The 26,392-nt window shown below is 37.6% G+C and overlaps 1 protein-coding gene across 6 annotated transcripts; it reads left to right on the top strand.

Annotated features, from left to right (window-relative positions):
- The first annotated feature begins 1,595 nt into the window (after nt 1-1,595).
- On the top strand, nt 1,596-26,169 carry LOC123723771 (uncharacterized). Of its 6 annotated transcripts, none has more exons than XM_045713203.1 (13): nt 1,596-1,766; nt 2,164-2,225; nt 2,763-2,923; nt 3,118-3,246; nt 3,364-3,475; nt 3,559-3,625; nt 3,714-3,760; nt 16,864-17,045; nt 17,186-17,299; nt 23,314-23,600; nt 23,732-23,830; nt 25,481-25,552; nt 25,925-26,169. In XM_045713203.1, exons 2-13 carry the CDS (start codon nt 2,177-2,179, stop codon nt 25,926-25,928), a joined length of 1,323 nt encoding a protein of 440 aa, XP_045569159.1. In that variant the 5' UTR covers nt 1,596-1,766; nt 2,164-2,176; the 3' UTR covers nt 25,929-26,169. The 6 variants fall into 6 exon arrangements, with proteins under 6 accessions (XP_045569159.1, XP_045569157.1, XP_045569162.1 ...); XM_045713201.1 differs by having other exon boundaries at nt 1,602-1,797; XM_045713204.1 differs by having other exon boundaries at nt 1,618-1,766; nt 2,775-2,923.
- The last annotated feature ends 223 nt before the right edge of the window (nt 26,170-26,392 follow it).

Below are 26,392 nucleotides of genomic sequence, written 5' to 3'. Positions count from 1 at the left end.
TGGTGGCCTTTACCTCCTCAAGAGCTGTGGTAAGGCTCTCTCCTCATGGTGGCCTTTACCTCCTCAAGCGCTGTGGTAAGGCTCTCTCCTCATGGTGGCCTTCGCCTCCTCAAGTGCTGTGGTAAGGCTCTCTCCTCATGGTGGCCTTTACCTCCTCAAGCGCTGTGGTAAGGCTCTCTCTCAGCTCCTGGACAGAGTTCTTCAGCTGGGTCCTGCACTGGTTGATCTGGTCCTGTAGAAGCTCTGTGTCTAAGCTGGAGGTGGTGTAGCTGGGGGGCTGATCCTTTAGCTCTCTCTCTCCATCTCTCTGTATCTCTGTCTCTCTCTCCTCCCTCTCTGTCTCTCTGTCTCTCTCTCTGTCTCTCTCTCCTCCTCTCTCTCTCTGTCTCTCTGTCTCTCTGTCTCTCTCTCTCTCTCTGTCATTCTCTCACTCTCTCTCTCCCTCCATCTGTACATGTGATTATGCAGCACATGAGCTATTTGTTTTTAAAGTGGGGTGGGAGTGTGGGGAGGTTTTAATGAAATGAAATGAGAATGTATCAGTAAAGAAAGTCTCCCTCTCTCTCCCTCTCTTTATTTCTCTCTCTCCCTCTCTTTCTCTCTCTCCCTCTTCTCTCTCTCACTCACGCAATGTTTTACTTAAAAACTGCACTGTTGGTTAGGGCCTGTAAGTAAGCGTTTCACTGTAAGGTGTACTACAACTGTTGTATTCGGCGCAGGTGACAAATACGATTTGATTTGATTTGACTTTCACTCTCTCTCTCCTCTTGTCCCTTTACATCAGGGTGGGTTTAATAGTAATTTTGGCTTAAGGGCCACATGGGGATTTTGAAAGAGAGAGACCGTTTTTGGACTGATTTGTTTGTCAAAATCAATTTGCAGGTCCATCATCATTTGTCAAACGATCCATCTGGTTTTAGACATTCAAGTGTAGCCCGAAGTCCTTTTTCAATCCTAAATAATAATTTGTTGAGATGCAAAGATGTTTTTTTTTTGCAACCAAGTTTCTTTGTACATTAACATGCACTATAATATGTAAGTGTGATACAGCGAGAGAGCGAGTGTGTGACCTTACTTAAGGTTAGTGCGTGTCTGAGGGGTTTGCTCTGTGTCTTCTGTCAGAACAGGAGATGTGTTGTTAGAACTAGCAGGATGTTGATGTGATTCTAGTCTGTCAGAACAGGAGATGTGTTGTTAGAACTAGCAGGATGTTGATGTGATTCTAGTCTGTCAGAACAGGAGATGTGTTGTTAGAACTAGCAGGATGTTGATGTGATTCTAGTCTGTCAGAACAGGAGATGTGTTGTTAGAACTAGCAGGATGTTGATGTGATTCTAGTCTGTCAGAACAGGAGATGTGTTGTTAGAACTAGCAGGATGTTGATGTGATTCTAGTCTGTCAGAACAGGAGATGTGTTGTTAGAACTAGCAGGATGTTGATGTGATTCTAGTCTGTCAGAACAGGAGATGTGTTGTTAGAACTAGCAGGATGTTGATGTGATTCTAGTCTGACTGATAATGAGAGTGGGCAGGGCTGAGGCTTTTAGGACACAACCACTAGTGTAGAGAGGACGATATGGGCTGGTTGCTGTTCTGCAGTACCATATCATTTCCTCATCTCTTCTCCTCACGTCATCTGAATTCACTCCTCCTCCTCCTCAACAGTGACTAATCCAAGCCAGAAGCAGGTAGAAAAGAGCAGATGCTCTGAGCTATCCTACCAGGACCAAGCTACTACTACTGTCACAGTGTTACTGGCTAGCTCAGGTACTCTCAACATTCTCTGATCTATGTACAGGTAATGTACTATGTTACAGATGGAGCTGCTCTCTTATGTCATGTTAACTTATGTCACTTAAAAGTTGTGTTATGTTTTGTCATGTTATGCAATGTCATTTTAAATTAAGTTATGTTAAATGCATAATGTACGATTCTAGCGCAATGACTGGAAGTCTACAGGTACATTTGCAATGCTACCGTACCTGGAGACTTCCAGTCATTGTACTAATGCTAGATAGCATTTGCTCGTGAAACAACCACTACCTTCCTTCATAATGCACACAGAGACGTTAAAATGGTTTTCATGATCCCTTTAACACTATTAAAGGTTATTAAATGTAAAGCTAAGTTGTTATGTAATATAATATCATTGTTTCCTCTGTAGATCGGTTGGTAGAATGTCTCTGCTGCTTTGTTGGGCAGTGATGGCTCTGCACCTCGCAACAGGCAAATATAAAAGTTGAAACTTGAAATGAAACAGTGTGTGTGTAAATAGTTTAATTCAATGATAAAGAACACCCTCTGTGTTCTGTAATTAAAAAACCATGTAACCTTTATTTAACTAGGCAGGTCAGGTAACTCTTTATCCACAATATAGCAGGTGGTGTAAAGCCATAACACATACGTTTTTCCAGTATCAGACTTTGATTGATAATGTCAAAGGCCACACTGAAGTCTAACAAAACAGCTCCCACAATCTTTTTATCATGATTTTCACTCAGCCAATCATCAACCATTTTTGTAAGCGTCGTACATGTTCAATGTCCACCTCTATAAGCATGCTGAAAGTCTGTTGTCAATTTGTTAACTGTAAAATTGCATTGTATCTGGTCAAACACAACTCTAAATGCTATAAAGTATTTGAGGTGCTACTTGATCTAGTTTATTTTGCACTTTTGGGATTATTCCATTAATTGCTTTAATGTACCAGGTAAACTAAGTCAACCACAGCTCTTTAACAGTACATACTGTCGGTGTGTGTAGTTGTTGTTCCAGGGGTGGATGCTGCCTCGGGGGTGGTGAACACTACAGAGGAGGAGGTGGAAGGGGTGGACTCCCAGTCACCATGCCCAGCCGGGTGGCATCAGAATGAGCATCGCTGCTTCTCCTTCTACCCCGTCTGGGCCACCTGGGCCACTGCAGAGGTAACACTTGTAACAGGGAGAGACAATTACTAATTACTACTACTATTTCACAACCATTGATACTTCAAGACTAGCAAGCACACATTTACATCAGGAAATGTCCATTTCTAGCCTGCATTGATCTTTGCTCCCTGAGGTACTGCCTGGGCTTTAGCTCAGCGGGCTAACACAGTGTTTTCTGGGTGTCCCTCTAGTCGTACTGCTCCCAGCACAGAGGGAACCTGGTGTCGGTTCACAGCCCTGGTCAACAGATGTTTGTCCAGGATCTGGTCAGGAGACACACATACCAGCCGGTCTGGATAGGAGGCTACGACGCAGCTCAGGTAAACTGGGTCAATAATTCATCAGTCAGTCAGTCTGTCAATCAATCTGTCAAATGTCTACAGGTTTAAAAAAAAAATAATCAATTAATCAACCAATCAATGTTTTTCTGTGATAAGGAGGGGATGTGGCTGTGGAGTGACGGCTCAGCTGTTGACGGTTTTTACTGGGAGGAGGATGAGCCCAGTAACTCTGGACAGGGGGAGAACTGTATGGAGCTACACACTGGAGGTACACACACACACACACACACACACACACATCGGAGCACATTGAAATAACTGAAGTGTGATTTGTTGTTGCCTTGACAACAGGTGGGCAGGGTTGGAATGACGTGTCCTGTGGAGAGCTGAGGTTCTATGTGTGTTCTATGGAGACAAGGTAGCAGGATAACACTGTCTTGTATCTGGACATGTTCTTACAGAGACCATATTAACACTAAATTACATTCATGTATTTTTTCTTTTAGATCTAGTTTAGCAGCATTGCCAAGTCAGAAGGAAGCAGACGAGAGAGGTAGGATTGTCTTGGCCCATTGCCTAGGCTAGACAAAACGTTTATTTTGTTACAGGTACAGTTCCTTGTTGAATGGCACTCTGACATGTAGAAGATGACAGCTGTCTGATGATTAATGACGCTTGCGAATGCTATGCCATTTCAAACTTTAAAACATGTTGATCTGGCTAGAATTGTTTTTAAATTATGACACTTTTTGTCCTCCTATAAAATCTCTTCCTCTTTAATGGGATATCTTCAACATTATAAAGCTCCCTTTATTTAAATCTCCCACTTTAAATCTGACTTCCAACATTCTGTTCACTCTAAACAATGTGCCTTTGACACGAATCAGCTATTTTGACCCCTTACCCAGTAGCTTCGACAAAAACGTAGAGCATATTATTAGTCTACTCTGCTATTCAAATCTAAAATTAGAACAGAAATAACTTTTACCAGTCAAACTATACAGCTGTTTTGGTAACTGCATCAACTAGTTTAATGTAGCTAACTTCCTACTGTTGAATTAACTGCTATAGAACTAGTTTAATGTAGCTAACTTCCCACTGTTGAATTAACTGCTATAGAACTAGTTTAATGTAGCTAACTTCCTACTGTTGAATTAACTGCTATAGAACTAGTTTAATGTAGCTAACTTCCTACTGTTGAATTAACTGCTATAGAACTAGTTTAATGTAGCTAACATCCCACTGTTGAATTAACTGCTATAGAACTAGTTTAATGTAGCTAACTTCCCACTGATGAATTAACTGCATCAACTAGTTTAATGTAGCTAACTTCCCACTGTTGAATTAACTGCTATAGAACTAGTTTAATGTAGCTAACTTCCCACTGTTGAATTAACTGCTATAGAACTAGTTTAATGTAGCTAACTTCCCACTGTTGAATTAACTGCTATAGAACTAGTTTAATGTAGCTAACTTCCCACTGTTGAATTAACTGCTATAGAACTAGTTTAATGTAGCTAACTTCCTACTGTTGAATTAACTGCTATATAACTAGTTTAATGTAGCTAACTTCCCACTGTTGAATTAACTGCTATAGAACTAGTTTAATGTAGCTAACTTCCCACTGTTGAATTAACTGCTATAGAACTAGTTTAATGTAGCTAACTTCCCACTGTTGAATTAACTGCTATAGAACTAGTTTAATGTAGCTAACTTCCCACTGTTGAATTAACTGCTATAGAACTAGTTTAATGTAGCTAACTTCCCACTGTTGAATTAACTGCTATCGAACTAGTTTAATGTAGCTAACTTCCCACTGTTGAATTAACTGCTATCGAACTAGTTTAATGTAGCTAACTTCCCACTGTTGAATTAACTGCTATAGAACTAGTTTAATGTAGCTAACTTCCCACTGTTGAATTAACTGCTATAGAACTAGTTTAATGTAGCTAACTTCCCACTGTTGAATTAACTGCTATAGAACTAGTTTAATGTAGCTAACTTCCCACTGTTGAATTAACTGCTATAGAACTAGTTTAATGTAGCTAACTTCCCACTGTTGAATTAACTGCTATAGAACTAGTTTAATGTAGCTAACTTCCCACTGTTGAATTAACTGCTATAGAACTAGTTTAATGTAGCTAACTTCCTACTGTTGAATTAACTGCTATAGAACTAGTTTAATGTAGCTAACTTCCCACTGTTGAATTAACTGCTATAGAACTAGTTTAATGTAGCTAACTTCCCACTGTTGAATTAACTGCTATAGAACTAGTTTAATGTAGCTAACTTCCCACTGTTGAATTAACTGCTATAGAACTAGTTTAATGTAGCTAACTTCCTACTGTTGAATTAACTGCTATAGAACTAGTTTAATGTAGCTAACTTCCCACTGTTGAATTAACTGCTATCGAACTAGTTTAATGTAGCTAACTTCCCACTGTTGAATTAACTGCTATAGAACTAGTTTAATGTAGCTAACTTCCCACTGTTGAATTAACTGCTATAGAACTAGTTTAATGTAGCTAACTTCCCACTGTTGAATTAACTGCTATAGAACTAGTTTAATGTAGCTAACTTCCCACTGTTGAATTAACTGCTATAGAACTAGTTTAATGTAGCTAACTTCCCACTGTTGAATTAACTGCTATAGAACTAGTTTAATGTAGCTAACTTCCCACTGTTGAATTAACTGCTATAGAACTAGTTTAATGTAGCTAACTTCCCACTGTTGAATTAACTGCTATAGAACTAGTTTAATGTAGCTAACTTCCCACTGTTGAATTAACTGCTATAGAACTAGTTTAATGTAGCTAACTTCCCACTGTTGAATTAACTGCTATAGAACTAGTTTAATGTAGCTAACTTCCCACTGTTGAATTAACTGCTATAGAACTAGTTTAATGTAGCTAACTTCCCACTGTTGAATTAACTGCTATAGAACTAGTTTAATGTAGCTAACTTCCCACTGTTGAATTAACTGCTATAGAACTAGTTTAATGTAGCTAACTTCCCACTGTTGAATTAACTGCTATAGAACTAGTTTAATGTAGCTAACTTCCCACTGTTGAATTAACTGCTATAGAACTAGTTTAATGTAGCTAACTTCCCACTGTTGAATTAACTGCTATAGAACTAGTTTAATGTAGCTAACTTCCCACTGTTGAATTAACTGCTATAGAACTAGTTTAATGTAGCTAACTTCCCACTGTTGAATTAACTGCTATAGAACTAGTTTAATGTAGCTAACTTCCCACTGTTGAATTAACTGCTATAGAACTAGTTTAATGTAGCTAACTTCCCACTGTTGAATTAACTGCTATAGAACTAGTTTAATGTAGCTAACTTCCCACTGTTGAATTAACTGCTATAGAACTAGTTTAATGTAGCTAACTTCCCACTGTTGAATTAACTGCTATAGAACTAGTTTAATGTAGCTAACTTCCCACTGTTGAATTAACTGCTATAGAACTAGTTTAATGTAGCTAACTTCCCACTGTTGAATTAACTGCTATAGAACTAGTTTAATGTAGCTAACTTCCCACTGTTGAATTAACTGCTATAGAACTAGTTTAATGTAGCTAACTTCCCACTGTTGAATTAACTGCTATAGAACTAGTTTAATGTAGCTAACTTCCCACTGTTGAATTAACTGCTATAGAACTAGTTTAATGTAGCTAACTTCCCACTGTTGAATTAACTGCTATAGAACTAGTTTAATGTAGCTAACTTCCCACTGTTGAATTAACTGCTATAGAACTAGTTTAATGTAGCTAACTTCCCACTGTTGAATTAACTGCTATAGAACTAGTTTAATGTAGCTAACTTCCCACTGTTGAATTAACTGCTATAGAACTAGTTTAATGTAGCTAACTTCCCACTGTTGAATTAACTGCTATAGAACTAGTTTAATGTAGCTAACTTCCCACTGTTGAATTAACTGCTATAGAACTAGTTTAATGTAGCTAACTTCCCACTGTTGAATTAACTGCTATATAACTAGTTTAATGTAGCTAACTTCCCACTGTTGAATTAACTGCTATAGAACTAGTTTAATGTAGCTAACTTCCCACTGTTGAATTAACTGCTATAGAACTAGTTTAATGTAGCTAACTTCCCACTGTTGAATTAACTGCTATAGAACTAGTTTAATGTAGCTAACTTCCCACTGTTGAATTAACTGCTATAGAACTAGTTTAATGTAGCTAACTTCCCACTGTTGAATTAACTGCTATAGAACTAGTTTAATGTAGCTAACTTCCCACTGTTGAATTAACTGCTATAGAACTAGTTTAATGTAGCTAACTTCCCACTGTTGAATTAACTGCTATAGAACTAGTTTAATGTAGCTAACTTCCCACTGTTGAATTAACTGCTATAGAACTAGTTTAATGTAGCTAACTTCCCACTGTTGAATTAACTGCTATAGAACTAGTTTAATGTAGCTAACTTCCCACTGTTGAATTAACTGCTATAGAACTAGTTTAATGTAGCTAACTTCCCACTGTTGAATTAACTGCTATAGAACTAGTTTAATGTAGCTAACTTCCCACTGTTGAATTAACTGCTATAGAACTAGTTTAATGTAGCTAACTTCCCACTGTTGAATTAACTGCTATAGAACTAGTTTAATGTAGCTAACTTCCCACTGTTGAATTAACTGCTATAGAACTAGTTTAATGTAGCTAACTTCCCACTGTTGAATTAACTGCTATAGAACTAGTTTAATGTAGCTAACTTCCCACTGTTGAATTAACTGCTATAGAACTAGTTTAATGTAGCTAACTTCCCACTGTTGAATTAACTGCTATAGAACTAGTTTAATGTAGCTAACTTCCCACTGTTGAATTAACTGCTATAGAACTAGTTTAATGTAGCTAACTTCCCACTGTTGAATTAACTGCTATAGAACTAGTTTAATGTAGCTAACTTCCCACTGTTGAATTAACTGCTATAGAACTAGTTTAATGTAGCTAACTTCCCACTGTTGAATTAACTGCTATAGAACTAGTTTAATGTAGCTAACTTCCCACTGTTGAATTAACTGCTATAGAACTAGTTTAATGTAGCTAACTTCCCACTGTTGAATTAACTGCTATAGAACTAGTTTAATGTAGCTAACTTCCCACTGTTGAATTAACTGCTATAGAACTAGTTTAATGTAGCTAACTTCCCACTGTTGAATTAACTGCTATAGAACTAGTTTAATGTAGCTAACTTCCTACTGTTGAATTAACTGCTATATAACTAGTTTAATGTAGCTAACTTCCCACTGTTGAATTAACTGCTATAGAACTAGTTTAATGTAGCTAACTTCCCACTGTTGAATTAACTGCTATAGAACTAGTTTAATGTAGCTAACTTCCCACTGTTGAATTAACTGCTATAGAACTAGTTTAATGTAGCTAACTTCCCACTGTTGAATTAACTGCTATAGAACTAGTTTAATGTAGCTAACTTCCCACTGTTGAATTAACTGCTATAGAACTAGTTTAATGTAGCTAACTTCCCACTGTTGAATTAACTGCTATAGAACTAGTTTAATGTAGCTAACTTCCCACTGTTGAATTAACTGCTATAGAACTAGTTTAATGTAGCTAACTTCCCACTGTTGAATTAACTGCTATAGAACTAGTTTAATGTAGCTAACTTCCCACTGTTGAATTAACTGCTATAGAACTAGTTTAATGTAGCTAACTTCCCACTGTTGAATTAACTGCTATAGAACTAGTTTAATGTAGCTAACTTCCCACTGTTGAATTAACTGCTATAGAACTAGTTTAATGTAGCTAACTTCCCACTGTTGAATTAACTGCTATAGAACTAGTTTAATGTAGCTAACTTCCCACTGTTGAATTAACTGCTATAGAACTAGTTTAATGTAGCTAACTTCCCACTGTTGAATTAACTGCTATAGAACTAGTTTAATGTAGCTAACTTCCCACTGTTGAATTAACTGCTATAGAACTAGTTTAATGTAGCTAACTTCCCACTGTTGAATTAACTGCTATAGAACTAGTTTAATGTAGCTAACTTCCCACTGTTGAATTAACTGCTATAGAACTAGTTTAATGTAGCTAACTTCCCACTGTTGAATTAACTGCTATAGAACTAGTTTAATGTAGCTAACTTCCCACTGTTGAATTAACTGCTATAGAACTAGTTTAATGTAGCTAACTTCCCACTGTTGAATTAACTGCTATAGAACTAGTTTAATGTAGCTAACTTCCCACTGTTGAATTAACTGCTATAGAACTAGTTTAATGTAGCTAACTTCCCACTGTTGAATTAACTGCTATAGAACTAGTTTAATGTAGCTAACTTCCCACTGTTGAATTAACTGCTATAGAACTAGTTTAATGTAGCTAACTTCCCACTGTTGAATTAACTGCTATAGAACTAGTTTAATGTAGCTAACTTCCCACTGTTGAATTAACTGCTATAGAACTAGTTTAATGTAGCTAACTTCCCACTGTTGAATTAACTGCTATAGAACTAGTTTAATGTAGCTAACTTCCCACTGTTGAATTAACTGCTATAGAACTAGTTTAATGTAGCTAACTTCCCACTGTTGAATTAACTGCTATAGAACTAGTTTAATGTAGCTAACTTCCCACTGTTGAATTAACTGCTATAGAACTAGTTTAATGTAGCTAACTTCCCACTGTTGAATTAACTGCTATAGAACTAGTTTAATGTAGCTAACTTCCCACTGTTGAATTAACTGCTATAGAACTAGTTTAATGTAGCTAACTTCCCACTGTTGAATTAACTGCTATAGAACTAGTTTAATGTAGCTAACTTCCCACTGTTGAATTAACTGCTATAGAACTAGTTTAATGTAGCTAACTTCCCACTGTTGAATTAACTGCTATAGAACTAGTTTAATGTAGCTAACTTCCCACTGTTGAATTAACTGCTATAGAACTAGTTTAATGTAGCTAACTTCCCACTGTTGAATTAACTGCTATAGAACTAGTTTAATGTAGCTAACTTCCCACTGTTGAATTAACTGCTATAGAACTAGTTTAATGTAGCTAACTTCCCACTGTTGAATTAACTGCTATAGAACTAGTTTAATGTAGCTAACTTCCCACTGTTGAATTAACTGCTATAGAACTAGTTTAATGTAGCTAACTTCCCACTGTTGAATTAACTGCTATAGAACTAGTTTAATGTAGCTAACTTCCCACTGTTGAATTAACTGCTATAGAACTAGTTTAATGTAGCTAACTTCCCACTGTTGAATTAACTGCTATAGAACTAGTTTAATGTAGCTAACTTCCCACTGTTGAATTAACTGCTATAGAACTAGTTTAATGTAGCTAACTTCCTACTGTTGAATTAACTGCTATAGAACTAGTTTAATGTAGCTAACTTCCCACTGTTGAATTAACTGCTATATAACTAGTTTAATGTAGCTAACTTCCCACTGTTGAATTAACTGCTATATAACTAGTTTAATGTAGCTAACTTCCCACTGTTGAATTAACTGCTATAGAACTAGTTTAATGTAGCTAACTTCCCACTGTTGAATTAACTGCTATAGAACTAGTTTAATGTAGCTAACTTCCCACTGTTGAATTAACTGCTATAGAACTAGTTTAATGTAGCTAACTTCCCACTGTTGAATTAACTGCTATAGAACTAGTTTAATGTAGCTAACTTCCCACTGTTGAATTAACTGCTATAGAACTAGTTTAATGTAGCTAACTTCCCACTGTTGAATTAACTGCTATAGAACTAGTTTAATGTAGCTAACTTCCCACTGTTGAATTAACTGCTATAGAACTAGTTTAATGTAGCTAACTTCCCACTGTTGAATTAACTGCTATATAACTAGTTTAATGTAGCTAACTTCCCACTGTTGAATTAACTGCTATAGAACTAGTTTAATGTAGCTAACTTCCCACTGTTGAATTAACTGCTATAGAACTAGTTTAATGTAGCTAACTTCCCACTGTTGAATTAACTGCTATAGAACTAGTTTAATGTAGCTAACTTCCCACTGTTGAATTAACTGCTATATAACTAGTTTAATGTAGCTAACTTCCCACTGTTGAATTAACTGCTATAGAACTAGTTTAATGTAGCTAACTTCCCACTGTTGAATTAACTGCTATAGAACTAGTTTAATGTAGCTAACTTCCCACTGTTGAATTAACTGCTATAGAACTAGTTTAATGTAGCTAACTTCCCACTGTTGAATTAACTGCTATAGAACTAGTTTAATGTAGCTAACTTCCCACTGTTGAATTAACTGCTATAGAACTAGTTTAATGTAGCTAACTTCCCACTGTTGAATTAACTGCTATAGAACTAGTTTAATGTAGCTAACTTCCCACTGTTGAATTAACTGCTATAGAACTAGTTTAATGTAGCTAACTTCCCACTGTTGAATTAACTGCTATAGAACTAGTTTAATGTAGCTAACTTCCCACTGTTGAATTAACTGCTATAGAACTAGTTTAATGTAGCTAACTTCCCACTGTTGAATTAACTGCTATAGAACTAGTTTAATGTAGCTAACTTCCCACTGTTGAATTAACTGCTATAGAACTAGTTTAATGTAGCTAACTTCCCACTGTTGAATTAACTGCTATAGAACTAGTTTAATGTAGCTAACTTCCCACTGTTGAATTAACTGCTATAGAACTAGTTTAATGTAGCTAACTTCCCACTGTTGAATTAACTGCTATAGAACTAGTTTAATGTAGCTAACTTCCCACTGTTGAATTAACTGCTATAGAACTAGTTTAATGTAGCTAACTTCCCACTGTTGAATTAACTGCTATAGAACTAGTTTAATGTAGCTAACTTCCCACTGTTGAATTAACTGCTATAGAACTAGTTTAATGTAGCTAACTTCCCACTGTTGAATTAACTGCTATAGAACTAGTTTAATGTAGCTAACTTCCCACTGTTGAATTAACTGCTATAGAACTAGTTTAATGTAGCTAACTTCCCACTGTTGAATTAACTGCTATAGAACTAGTTTAATGTAGCTAACTTCCCACTGTTGAATTAACTGCTATAGAACTAGTTTAATGTAGCTAACTTCCCACTGTTGAATTAACTGCTATAGAACTAGTTTAATGTAGCTAACTTCCCACTGTTGAATTAACTGCTATAGAACTAGTTTAATGTAGCTAACTTCCCACTGTTGAATTAACTGCTATAGAACTAGTTTAATGTAGCTAACTTCCCACTGTTGAATTAACTGCTATATAACTAGTTTAATGTAGCTAACTTCCCACTGTTGAATTAACTGCTATAGAACTAGTTTAATGTAGCTAACTTCCCACTGTTGAATTAACTGCTATAGAACTAGTTTAATGTAGCTAACTTCCCACTGTTGAATTAACTGCTATAGAACTAGTTTAATGTAGCTAACTTCCCACTGTTGAATTAACTGCTATAGAACTAGTTTAATGTAGCTAACTTCCCACTGTTGAATTAACTGCTATAGAACTAGTTTAATGTAGCTAACTTCCCACTGTTGAATTAACTGCTATATAACTAGTTTAATGTAGCTAACTTCCCACTGTTGAATTAACTGCTATAGAACTAGTTTAATGTAGCTAACTTCCCACTGTTGAATTAACTGCTATAGAACTAGTTTAATGTAGCTAACTTCCCACTGTTGAATTAACTGCTATAGAACTAGTTTAATGTAGCTAACTTCCCACTGTTGAATTAACTGCTATAGAACTAGTTTAATGTAGCTAACTTCCCACTGTTGAATTAACTGCTATAGAACTAGTTTAATGTAGCTAACTTCCCACTGTTGAATTAACTGCTATAGAACTAGTTTAATGTAGCTAACTTCCCACTGTTGAATTAACTGCTATAGAACTAGTTTAATGTAGCTAACTTCCCACTGTTGAATTAACTGCTATAGAACTAGTTTAATGTAGCTAACTTCCCACTGTTGAATTAACTGCTATAGAACTAGTTTAATGTAGCTAACTTCCCACTGTTGAATTAACTGCTATAGAACTAGTTTAATGTAGCTAACTTCCCACTGTTGAATTAACTGCTATAGAACTAGTTTAATGTAGCTAACTTCCCACTGTTGAATTAACTGCTATAGAACTAGTTTAATGTAGCTAACTTCCCACTGTTGAATTAACTGCTATAGAACTAGTTTAATGTAGCTAACTTCCCACTGTTGAATTAACTGCTATAGAACTAGTTTAATGTAGCTAACTTCCCACTGTTGAATTAACTGCTATAGAACTAGTTTAATGTAGCTAACTTCCCACTGTTGAATTAACTGCTATAGAACTAGTTTAATGTAGCTAACTTCCCACTGTTGAATTAACTGCTATAGAACTAGTTTAATGTAGCTAACTTCCCACTGTTGAATTAACTGCTATAGAACTAGTTTAATGTAGCTAACTTCCCACTGTTGAATTAACTGCTATAGAACTAGTTTAATGTAGCTAACTTCCCACTGTTGAATTAACTGCTATCGAACTAGTTTAATGTAGCTAACTTCCCACTGTTGAATTAACTGCTATAGAACTAGTTTAATGTAGCTAACTTCCCACTGTTGAATTAACTGCTATAGAACTAGTTTAATGTAGCTAACTTCCCACTGTTGAATTAACTGCTATAGAACTAGTTTAATGTAGCTAACTTCCCACTGTTGAATTAACTGCTATAGAACTAGTTTAATGTAGCTAACTTCCCACTGTTGAATTAACTGCTATAGAACTAGTTTAATGTAGCTAACTTCCCACTGTTGAATTAACTGCTATAGAACTAGTTTAATGTAGCTAACTTCCCACTGTTGAATTAACTGCTATAGAACTAGTTTAATGTAGCTAACTTCCCACTGTTGAATTAACTGCTATAGAACTAGTTTAATGTAGCTAACTTCCCACTGTTGAATTAACTGCTATAGAACTAGTTTAATGTAGCTAACTTCCCACTGTTGAATTAACTGCTATAGAACTAGTTTAATGTAGCTAACTTCCCACTGTTGAATTAACTGCTATAGAACTAGTTTAATGTAGCTAACTTCCCACTGTTGAATTAACTGCTATAGAACTAGTTTAATGTAGCTAACTTCCCACTGTTGAATTAACTGCTATAGAACTAGTTTAATGTAGCTAACTTCCCACTGTTGAATTAACTGCTATAGAACTAGTTTAATGTAGCTAACTTCCCACTGTTGAATTAACTGCTATAGAACTAGTTTAATGTAGCTAACTTCCCACTGTTGAATTAACTGCTATAGAACTAGTTTAATGTAGCTAACTTCCCACTGTTGAATTAACTGCTATAGAACTAGTTTAATGTAGCTAACTTCCCACTGTTGAATTAACTGCTATAGAACTAGTTTAATGTAGCTAACTTCCCACTGTTGAATTAACTGCTATAGAACTAGTTTAATGTAGCTAACTTCCCACTGTTGAATTAACTGCTATAGAACTAGTTTAATGTAGCTAACTTCCCACTGTTGAATTAACTGCTATAGAACTAGTTTAATGTAGCTAACTTCCCACTGTTGAATTAACTGCTATAGAACTAGTTTAATGTAGCTAACTTCCCACTGTTGAATTAACTGCTATAGAACTAGTTTAATGTAGCTAACTTCCCACTGTTGAATTAACTGCTATAGAACTAGTTTAATGTAGCTAACTTCCCACTGTTGAATTAACTGCTATAGAACTAGTTTAATGTAGCTAACTTCCCACTGTTGAATTAACTGCTATAGAACTAGTTTAATGTAGCTAACTTCCCACTGTTGAATTAACTGCTATAGAACTAGTTTAATGTAGCTAACTTCCCACTGTTGAATTAACTGCTATAGAACTAGTTTAATGTAGCTAACTTCCCACTGTTGAATTAACTGCTATAGAACTAGTTTAATGTAGCTAACTTCCCACTGTTGAATTAACTGCTATAGAACTAGTTTAATGTAGCTAACTTCCCACTGTTGAATTAACTGCTATAGAACTAGTTTAATGTAGCTAACTTCCCACTGTTGAATTAACTGCTATAGAACTAGTTTAATGTAGCTAACTTCCCACTGTTGAATTAACTGCTATAGAACTAGTTTAATGTAGCTAACTTCCCACTGTTGAATTAACTGCTATAGAACTAGTTTAATGTAGCTAACTTCCCACTGTTGAATTAACTGCTATAGAACTAGTTTAATGTAGCTAACTTCCCACTGTTGAATTAACTGCTATAGAACTAGTTTAATGTAGCTAACTTCCCACTGTTGAATTAACTGCTATAGAACTAGTTTAATGTAGCTAACTTCCCACTGTTGAATTAACTGCTATAGAACTAGTTTAATGTAGCTAACTTCCCACTGTTGAATTAACTGCTATAGAACTAGTTTAATGTAGCTAACTTCCTACTGTTGAATTAACTGCTATAGAACTAGTTTAATGTAGCTAACTTCCCACTGTTGAATTAACTGCTATAGAACTAGTTTAATGTAGCTAACTTCCCACTGTTGAATTAACTGCTATAGAACTAGTTTAATGTAGCTAACTTCCCACTGTTGAATTAACTGCTATAGAACTAGTTTAATGTAGCTAACTTCCCACTGTTGAATTAACTGCTATAGAACTAGTTTAATGTAGCTAACATCCCACTGTTGAATTAACTGCTATAGAACTAGTTTAATGTAGCTAACTTCCTACTGTTGAATTAACTGCTATAGAACTAGTTTAATGTAGCTAACTTCCCACTGTTGAATTAACTGCTATAGAACTAGTTTAATGTAGCTAACTTCCCACTGTTGAATTAACTGCTATAGAACTAGTTTAATGTAGCTAACTTCCCACTGTTGAATCAACTGCTATAGAACTAGTTTAATGTAGCTAACTTCCTACTGTTGAATTAACTGCTATAGAACTAGTTTAATGTAGCTAACATCCCACTGTTGAATTAACTGCATCAACTAGTTTAATGTAGCTAACATCCCACTGTTGAATTAACTGCTATAGAACTAGTTTAATGTAGCTAACTTCCCACTGTTGAATTAACTGCTATAGAACTAGTTTAATGTAGCTAACATCCCACTGTTGAATTAACTGCTATAGAACTAGTTTAATGTAGCTAACTTCCCACTGTTGAATTAACTGCTATAGAACTAGTTTAATGTAGCTAACTTCCCACTGTTGAATTAACTGCTATAGAACTAGTTTAATGTAGCTAACTTCCCACTGTTGAATTAACTGCTATATAACTAGTTTAATGTAGCTAACTTCCCACTGTTGAATTAACTGCTATAGAACTAGTTTAATGTAGCTAACTTCCCACTGTTGAATTAACTGCTATAGAACTAGTTTAATGTAGCTAACTTCCCACTGTTGAATTAACTGCTATAGAACTAGTTTAATGTAGCTAACTTCCCACTGATGAATTAACTGCTATAGAACTAGCAATGTGAAACATGTATTTCTAGATGAAACACTGATTAAGTTTGGTGAATAAGTGACTGTATGATTGTATGTGTTGTAATAGTCAATTAAAAAATGTGCTTAGAGTTTTGAAACAACTGTCTTTTTGATTAACGGTTTTGAGTTTTGTACAAAGCATTGCTAAAATTTACCACATACTTGTGAAAACTGCACCAAAGCAATACAAACACAAATATATATCTTTCTCTCTCCTCCCTCCCTCCCCCAGAGCTGGTTGAAGAGGTGAGTATTTATGACGTCCTGTGGGAGACCAGTAAGAGAGTAGCAGATGAGACCCTCTACTCAGCCTTCCTCAGAGGGATGTATTCCAGACGTCTGCCTGCCCGCTGCTATGCTGACTTCTGCCACCAGGAGATGCTATACCTGGACAGAGTCATCACCATGCTGCAGGTGAAAAGAAAATACATTAAATAAAACAAATACCGTAACGTTTTACTTACTATGACTGTGATACGTGGTTGTCATCCCTAGCTATCTTAAGATAAGTTGCTCTGTGTGTGTAAATGTGTGTATGCGTGTGTGTGAGCCAGGTGCTGATCAGAACAGTCCAGGGTCCTCCAGACATCATGCAGTTTCTCCAGAGAACACATCAACGCTACCAGGAGTCTCTGAAGGAGGCCCAGAACCAAACTCCACCACACCTGGTAAGAAGCTGTTATAACAATCACCCTTAATATACCATTTAAGATAATATATCTTAATATACAATTTAAGATAATATTTCTTAATATACAATTTAAGATAATATATCTTAATATACAGTATATTACGCAGTAGCTAAAGCTTAATAATAGCCACACCATACCAAACCTTCACAAACGTTTCTTAACTTTATTAGGGTAATATCTCAAGTAAATCAAGTCATTGTTTATAGGGAAAATACAAGCAGAAGAGTGAATGTAAACCTGGGAAAAAATGCACTTCCCTCCACTGTGCCCAATAAAATACCATACAACCCTCCCCAAAGCAAAAAAACATTGACAACCCTGCCCTATTTTGGACCCCCCCTCCCAACCTGTAAATGTAGATCTGTCCCGTAGACTATAGAAAAGTAGGTAGTCTTTGAATTTGTAGTCTCACTCAACCCTCACACTTTCACCACTGCATTTCAAATACAAATTCTGTAGCTAAGTCTCCCTCTTTTTCTCAGAGAAAATGGCTTGATTCTACTGTTCAAAAGACATGACCCATAACACCGGTGGTACGGTTTTTTCTTTTTATCATGATTTGGCAGGCCGCATTTTACATTCATAAAGCATATCGCGGGCCGTTCTAAAACTAGGCTACTTGTGGACTGTTAACCATTTGTTTAGGCTACACCTTGATCAGTCATGTTACCTCATTAGCTAGCAATAGTTAACTACCTAGGGGTGTGTTCAGCAGGATCAAGAATAAACATCCCTCTCTGACTGTTGAAAAAGGAATAATGGTGGTAATATTCATAGAATTTCTATCTGCAACGTTCCAGAACGTTTTTCAACTGATAAATTTACCAGTAGCCTATATTGTTGTCTTAGGTCTCTCTTTATGTAGTGTCGTGTTGTCTGTCTTGTTGTGGTGTGTGTGTGTGTGCATATATATACACATATATACAGTTGAAGTCGGAAGTTTACATACACTTAGGTTTCTTGTTAACAAACTATAGTTTTTGCAAGACGGTTAGGACATCTACTTTGGGCATGACACAAGTCATTTTTCCAACAATTGTTTACAGACAGATTATTTCACTTATAACTCACTGTATCACAATTCCAGTGGGTCAGAAGTTTACATAAACTAAGTTGACTATGACTTTAAACAGCTTGGAAAATTCCAGAAAATGATGTCATGGCTTTAGAAGCTTCTGATAGGCTAATTGACATCATTTGAGTCAATTGGAGGTGTACCTGTGGATGTATTTAAAGGCCTACCTTCAAACTTAGTGCCTCTTTGCTTGACATCATGGGAAAATCAAGAGAAATCAGTCAAGACCTCAGAAACAAATTGTAGACCTCCACAAGTCTGGTTCATCCTTGGGAGCAATTTCCAAACGCCTGAAGGTACGCATCCGTCATACTGCTCAGGAAGGAGATGCGTTCTGTCTCCTAGAGATGAATTTAATTTGGTGCGAGAAGTGCAAATCAATTCCAGAACAACAGCAAAGGACCTAGTGAAGATGCTGGAGAAAACAGGTAGAAAAGTATCTATGTCCATAGTAAAACGAGTCCTATATCGACATAACCTGAAAGGCCGCTCAGCAAGAAAGAAGCCCCTGCTCCAAAACCGCCATAAAAAAATGCCAGACTATGGTTTGCAACTCCACATGGGGACAAAGATTGTACTTTTTGGAGAAATGTCCTCTTGTCTGATGAAACAAAAATAGAACTGTTTGGCCATAATGACCATCGTTATGTTTGGAGGAAAAAGGGGAGGCTTGCAAGCCGAAGAACACCATACCAACCGTGAAACACGGGAATGGCAGCATGATGTTGTGGGGGTGCTTTGCTGCAGGAGAGACTGGTGCACTTCACAAAATAGATGGCATCATGAGGGAGGAAAATTATGTGGATATATTGAAGCAACATCTCAAGACATCAGTCAGGAAGTTAAACCTTGGTCGCAAATGGGTCTTCCAAATGGACAATGACCCAAGCATACTTGCAAAGTTGTGGCAAAATGACTTAAGGTTAAAAAAGTCAAGGTATTGGAGTGGCCATCACAAATCCCTGACCTCAATCCCATAGAAAATGTGTGGGCAGAACTGAAAAAGTGTGTGCGAGCGAGGAGGCCTACAAACCTGACTCAGTTACACCAGCTCTGTCAGGAGTAAAGGGCCAAAATTCACCCAACTTATTGTGGGAAGTTTGTAGAAGGCTACACGAAACATTTGACCCAAGTTAAACATTTTGAAGGCAATGCTACCAAATACTAATTGAGTTTATGTAAACTTCTGACCCACTGGGAATGTGATGAAAGAAATAAAAGCTGAAATATATAAATCTCTCTACTATTATTCTGACATTTCACATTCTTAAAATAAAGTTGTGATCCTAACTGACCTAAAACTGGGAATTTGTACTGGGATTAAATGTCAGGAATTGTGAAAAACTGAGTTTAAATGTATTTGGCTAAGGTGTATGTAAACTTCTGACTTCAACTGCATGTACATGAAGGCAGGGTAAAGTGACAAGGCATCAGGATAGATGTCAAGCAAAGAGGCACTGAGTTTGTAGGCCTTGAAATACATCCACAAGTACATCTCCAATTGACTCAAATGATGTAAATTAGCCTATCAGTCCACAGTTATCTTCTGGGTGACTGTCAAAAAACTTGGCTTGACCACAAACCCAAGGGCTCTTTTAAATGTAACCAGTGCAACCATTGCAGAAATATTGCACAGAAAAAGTGTTTTGTTGACACAGCTTCCAAAATGGAGTATAACGCCAAGCATTTCATTAACTGCAAAACCACTCATGTCATCTATAGATTGGAATGTCCACAGTGCAAGGTGTTCTAAATTGGATGGACAAAGAGACGCCTTCAAGACTGCTTAGCGGAACACAAGTATGCCATACGGGTAGGCAATAAAGACTACCCCATGGCAAGGCACTACAAGTCCTTACACCATGGCAACCCTGCCTCCCTACAAGCTATGGGTATTGATCATGTTCCGGCCTCTATTAGAAAAGGGGACCGTCTAAAACAGTTAAACTAAAGGGAAAGTTTTTGGATTTATAAACTACAGGCCACTAAGTACCCTGGTTTAAATGAAGATATGGATTTCTCACCCTTCCTGTAGGGTCGTGATAGGTCCATTTGCTGTCATCTAGTGGACATTTTGCTCAATTGCCCTCAGCTATGTTTAGACTGTTGTTGTTCATGTTTGGCTGTGGTCTAGTGTACTATGGAATACATTGCTTTCTTATTCTTCACACTTCTCCCAGTCATATTTAAGGTTAGAACTACCTTTCTAAGTGTTCTGATACTTCTAGCTTGGAGTTGTATTTTTATGATAACATAGCTACAGTATTTCACTTTTTAATGTGTATAGTATTGCTTACTAGGTGTGTCCAATCAATTTTGTAACCACTCCCTCTTCAAATTAGGGCTAATAGGAAAAGCTGTTCAAAAGAGGACATTGTATTATTTCTTTGTACTCCCTGACGAAGGCCATGCAGGCGAAACACGTCGGATTTTTAAAACTTTTTCTATTGAACATGCCATACAAATAAAGGTATTTTAATTAATTATATGAAGAGTGCCTTGGTCCTCCTTTCTTTTTGATGACCAATTCACCCCTTTTGCCAAAGAGCACCTTCTGTCTACCAAAATGTACTATTGTGTACCTTAGTAGCGCTTCCCTTCCTCATCTTTCTACTAGCCTATCAGAAGCTTCCAAAGCCATGACATCATTTTCTGGAATTTTCCCAACTGTTTAAAGGCACAGTCAACTTAGTGTATGTAAACTTCTGACCCACTGGAATTGTGATACAGTGAGATATAAGTGAAAAATATCTGGCTGTTAACAATTGTTGGAAAAATTACTTGTGTCATGTACAAAGTAGATGTCCTAACCGACTTGACAAAACTATAGTTTGTTGACAAGAAATTTGTGGAGTGGTTGAAAAACAAGTTTTAATGACTCCAACCTAAGTGTATGTAAACTTCTGACTTCTACTTCAAATACCTTACTAATATCTATCCTGATGCATAGTCACTTTACCCTGCCTTCATGTACATACTGTATCAACATCAAATGCCTTATAACTATGAACATTGATCTGGTACTGGTACTTCCTGTATATAGCTCCACATTGATCTGGTACTGGTACTCCCTGTATATAGCTCCACATTGATCTGGTACTGGTACTTCCTGTATATAGCTCCACATTGATCTGGTACTGGTACTTCCTGTATATAGCTCCACATTGATCTGGTACTGGTGTTCCCTGTATATAGCTCCACATTGATCTGGTACTGGTACTCCCTGTATATAGCTCCACATTGATCTGGTACTGGTACTCCCTGTATATAGCTCCACATTGATCTGGTACTGGTACTTCCTGTATATAGCTCCACATTGATCTGGTACTGGTATTCCCTGTATATAGCTCCACATTGATCTGGTACTGTTTCCCTGTATATAGCTCCACATTGATCTGGTACTTTTTCCCTGTATATAGCTCCACATTGATCTGGTACTGTTGTTCCCTGTATATAGCTCCACATTGATCTGGTACTGGTACTTCCTGTATATAGCTCCACATTGATCTGGTACTGGTACTTCCTGTATATAGCTCCACATTGATCTGGTACTGGTATTCCCTGTATATAGCTCCACATTGATCTGGTACTGGTACTTCCTGTATATAGCTCCACATTGATCTGGTACTGGTACTTCCTGTATATAGCTCCACATTGATCTGGTACTGGTACTTCCTGTATATAGCTCCACATTGATCTGGTACTTCCTGTATATAGCTCCACATTGATCTGGTACTGGTATTCCCTGTATATAGCTCCACATTGATCTGGTACTGTTGTTCCCTGTATATAGCTCCACATTGATCTGGTACTGGTACTTCCTGTATATAGCTCCACATTGATCTGATACTGGTGTTCCCTGTATATAGCTCCACATTGATCTGGTACTGGTACTTCCTGTATATAGCTCCACATTGATCTGGTACTGGTATTCCCTGTATATAGCTCCACATTGATCTGGTACTGGTACTTCCTGTATATAGCTCCACATTGATCTGGTACTGGTATTCCCTGTATATAGCTCCACATTGATCTGGTACTGGTATTCCGTGATAATACCTCTACATTGATATGGTACTGGTACTACCTGTATATAGCTCCACATTGATCTGGTACTGGTACTTCCTGTATATAGCTCCACATTGATCTGGTACTGGTACTTCCTGTATATAGCTCCACATTGATCTGGTACTGGTACTTCCTGTATATAGCTCCACATTGATCTGGTACTGGTACTACCTGTATATAGCTCCACATTGATCTGGTACTGGTACTTCCTGTATATAGCTCCACATTGATCTGGTACTGGTATTCCCTGTATATAGCTCCACATTGATCTGGTACTGGTATTCCGTGATAATACCTCTACATTGATCTGGTACTCCCTGTATATAGCTCCACATTGATCTGGTACTGGTACTTCCTGTATATAGCTCCACATTGATCTGGTACTGGTACTCCCTGTATATAGCTGAATATTGATCTGGTACTACTTCCTGTATATAGCTCCACATTGATCTGGTACTGGTACTTCCTGTATATAGCTCCATATTGATCTACTACTGTTACTTCCTGTATATAGCTCCACATTGATCTGGTACTGGTACTTCCTGTATATAGCTCCACATTTATTTTATTCCTCCTGTTACTTTTATTTGTGTTATTATTTTTTAACTCTGCATCGTTGGGAAGGGCTCGTAAGCATTTCACAGTAAAGTCTACACCAGTTGTATTCAGCACATGTGACAAATAAATGTAATTCGATTTTCCTCATCCTCCGCCTGCCTACAGAACCGGTCCTCCATCCAGCCCTCTGCAGCTGTGTTTCAGTACCTTCACACCTTCCATAACCACATAGTAAACTCCCTGTCTCTCTTCCTCCTCCATCTCCTCCTCCTCCTCCTCCTGCCTACAGAACCTGTCCTCCATCCAGCCCTCTGCAGCCGTGCGTCAGTACCTCCAGAGCTTCCATGACATTGTGAATGAGGAGCCCATCTACTGGCTGGTGTCTCTGCTGCCCAGAGCCCTGCTCAGACCTTACCTGGCAAAGAACCTGCCCCTGGGAGAGAGGACCAGACCAGGCCCCAGGCCCTGCCTCTACCCCTGGCTAAGCCTCTTCCCCTGCCCCTGCTACCAGTGGGGGGGAGAGGACATGAAGTCAGACCAGAGGAACCAGAAAGACAAGTCAGGGGCATATTACAGGTATCTTGAAGTTTATAGCCTATGGAGGTTTATAGTGTCTCAACTCAACTCACAAAACATTGTTGTGTTTAATCTTGTCAAGTGTGGTGATATTGTGGAGTGACTCTTTTCTAACCTGTTTCTCTCTCCAGGCCTCTACTGGAGAAGTACCAGGATGTGATAGATGTCTATAAGGCTGTCAACATCTTCAGACTCCAGATGATCAACGAGAAGGCTCTCTTCACCTCCAGGTGCGGTTAGCCTGACTTAGGTCTACAGTTAGCCCGACTTAGGTCTACAGTTAGCCCGACTTAGGTCTACAGTTAGCCCGACTTAGGTCTACAGTTAGCCCGACTTAGGTCTACAGTTAGCCCGACTTAGGTCTACAGTTAGCCCGACTTAGGTCTACAGTTAGCTCGACTTAGGTCTACAGTTAGCCTGGTCCTGCTTTCTCATTCTACAGTTAGCCAGGTCCTGCTTACTAAGTATACAGTTAGCCAGGTCCTGCTTACTAAGTATACAGTTAGCTTGGTCCTGCTATTTAATTCTACAGTTAGCCAGGTCCTGCTTACTAAGTATACAGTTAGCTTGGTCCTGCTAAACAAGTCTTGCCAAGTCTCCCTCGCAAAACAGGCTCTCAACCCTACGGACCTCCATAGCCTGGGTGCCAGTCTAATTAGTGATATCATTCTATTCCTTGTCAACATAATTTGGCATATGACATAGAGTACAGGAAGTGGAATCCCAACCAGGGAATTTGGTTTGTTGAAGTTGTGGGAACGTACATTTTTGGTTTACCATTGGTTCTGGGGAGGAAGCAATAACTTTACTGAACGGTAAAACGGAATTCTGAAAACTTAGCCTGTTCTGGGAACGTTAAGTTTTAGGTTGCAGGGAGGTTTCTGAGAACATCTTACTATGGTTCCAGTGACGTTTCTGAGAACGTCTTACTATGGTTCCAGGGAGGTTCTGAGAACGTCTTACTATGGTTCCAGGGAGGTTTCTGAGAACGTCTTACTATGGTTCCAGTGACGTTTCTGAGAATGTCTTACTATGGTTCCAGGGAGGTTCTGAGAACGTCTTACTATGGTTCCAGGGAGGTTTCTGAGAACGTCTTACTATGGTTCCAGGGAGGTTCTGAGAATGTCTTACTATGGTTCCAGGGAGGTTCTGAGAACGTCTTACTATGGTTCCAGGGAGGTTCTGAGAATGTCTTACTATGGTTCCAGGGAGGTTCTGAGAACGTCTTACTATGGTTCCAGGGAGGTTTCTGAGAATGTCTTACTATGGTTCTAGGGAGGTTCTGAGAACGTCTTACTATGGTTCCAGGGAGGTTTCTGAGAATGTCTTACTATAGTTCCAAGGAGGTTCTGAGAACGTCTTACTATGGTTCCAGGGAGGTTCTGAGAACGTCTTACTATGGTTCCCCGAACATTTTCCTGGGAGGTTTTATTTTAACGCTCAGAGAAACGGAATTATTGGTTATTTGGAGTTATTTTTTTTTGTTCCTTAAAACGTTCACTGAATGTTTCAATAATACTTTTAACAAAAGTTTTAGCTTTTTTTGGCTTAACTTTTTTAAAGTCCAAGCACAAATAGGACAAGGGCCGCAACTTTATGAGCTAGCTGGGATGTTAGCACAAAACAGGTCTGGATTTCAGGGTCTCAGTGAAACACTACAGTAGAACACGTGTATCACATTAACCTGGTGATCTCTGTATTAATGTTAAATATCTCTGTGATGTTCATCTCTGTATTACTAGCTGGCAGCGTAATATAACTGAGGTCATATATAATGTTGTCTCTGGCTGGAGCGTCCTAATACTTTTAAATATCAAATCAATTCTATAAATCAATGAATATCTGATGTAATCTAATCCGTCTGTGTAATATTATCCTAGTTGGTTTCCCACTGGTGACGAGGAGGAAGTGGAAGACCAACCCAACCTGTGGAGTCTGGACCTGACGTTAGCGTGAGTGACGTATTTACTTATGACATGTTTATCTTGTATTGAAATCAGTCGAGGATTGTGTACAACTGATAATGTGACTGTTTTTCTTTTTAACTTTCACATTTATTTTCTAACACACGGTCCCCCCTCCCCCCCTTCCCCCCTCCCAAAACAGTTATTCTTTGCAAAACTCCCAATTTAGACCAGCCCACTGTGCTTAAAGATGGACCGGCCCATCTGGCCCCAAACTGTCTTATGGCCAGTTCGTTTCTGGTTTATAGTGACTCTAGGGACAGCTATGTCAGGAGAGCCTTTCAGATAAGATGTGTTATCGTTCATTGGTCTTGTTTGTCCTGTCCCTTAAATCTGGTTGTTTCTGTCTCTCTTCTCTAGGTGAAGCTGTAGCAGTGCAGCTGTATAATACAGGGAGCTGTGTGTGTTTGGCTGTGTGTGTTGGTTTTCACACTGGGCAGGACTGTTCCTCTTGTCAGACATATTCCAATATTCCACTTTTATGTTTGAAACTTCTCCCCAACAACTACTGTTTAAACTGTATTAATGCAATAACACAATGAATGTACACATCTAATAAATGTCAACAAAGGAGCTACAATAAAATAAAAAACATTTAGATAAAATCAATGAAACTGTGTGAACTGTAAAATGGTATTTTCTTATGGGTGTTGCAATATGAATATTATACAGCCAATCACATTGCTGTTCTCTTCCACAATCAGAAGAATTGCTCTGGCTAGCCAATAAACAGATGGTATTTCTTCCAAGAATTGACCAATCAGAAAAAGCTAAGGTTGCCCGACTGGCACTTGGCCAATATTTGAATTCTCCATTGTATAAACTGTT

Source organism: Salmo salar, unplaced genomic scaffold (assembly GCF_905237065.1).
Source record: "Salmo salar unplaced genomic scaffold, Ssal_v3.1, whole genome shotgun sequence".
Taxonomy (NCBI): domain Eukaryota; kingdom Metazoa; phylum Chordata; class Actinopteri; order Salmoniformes; family Salmonidae; genus Salmo; species Salmo salar.
This window is presented reverse-complemented; position numbering and strand designations above follow the sequence as displayed.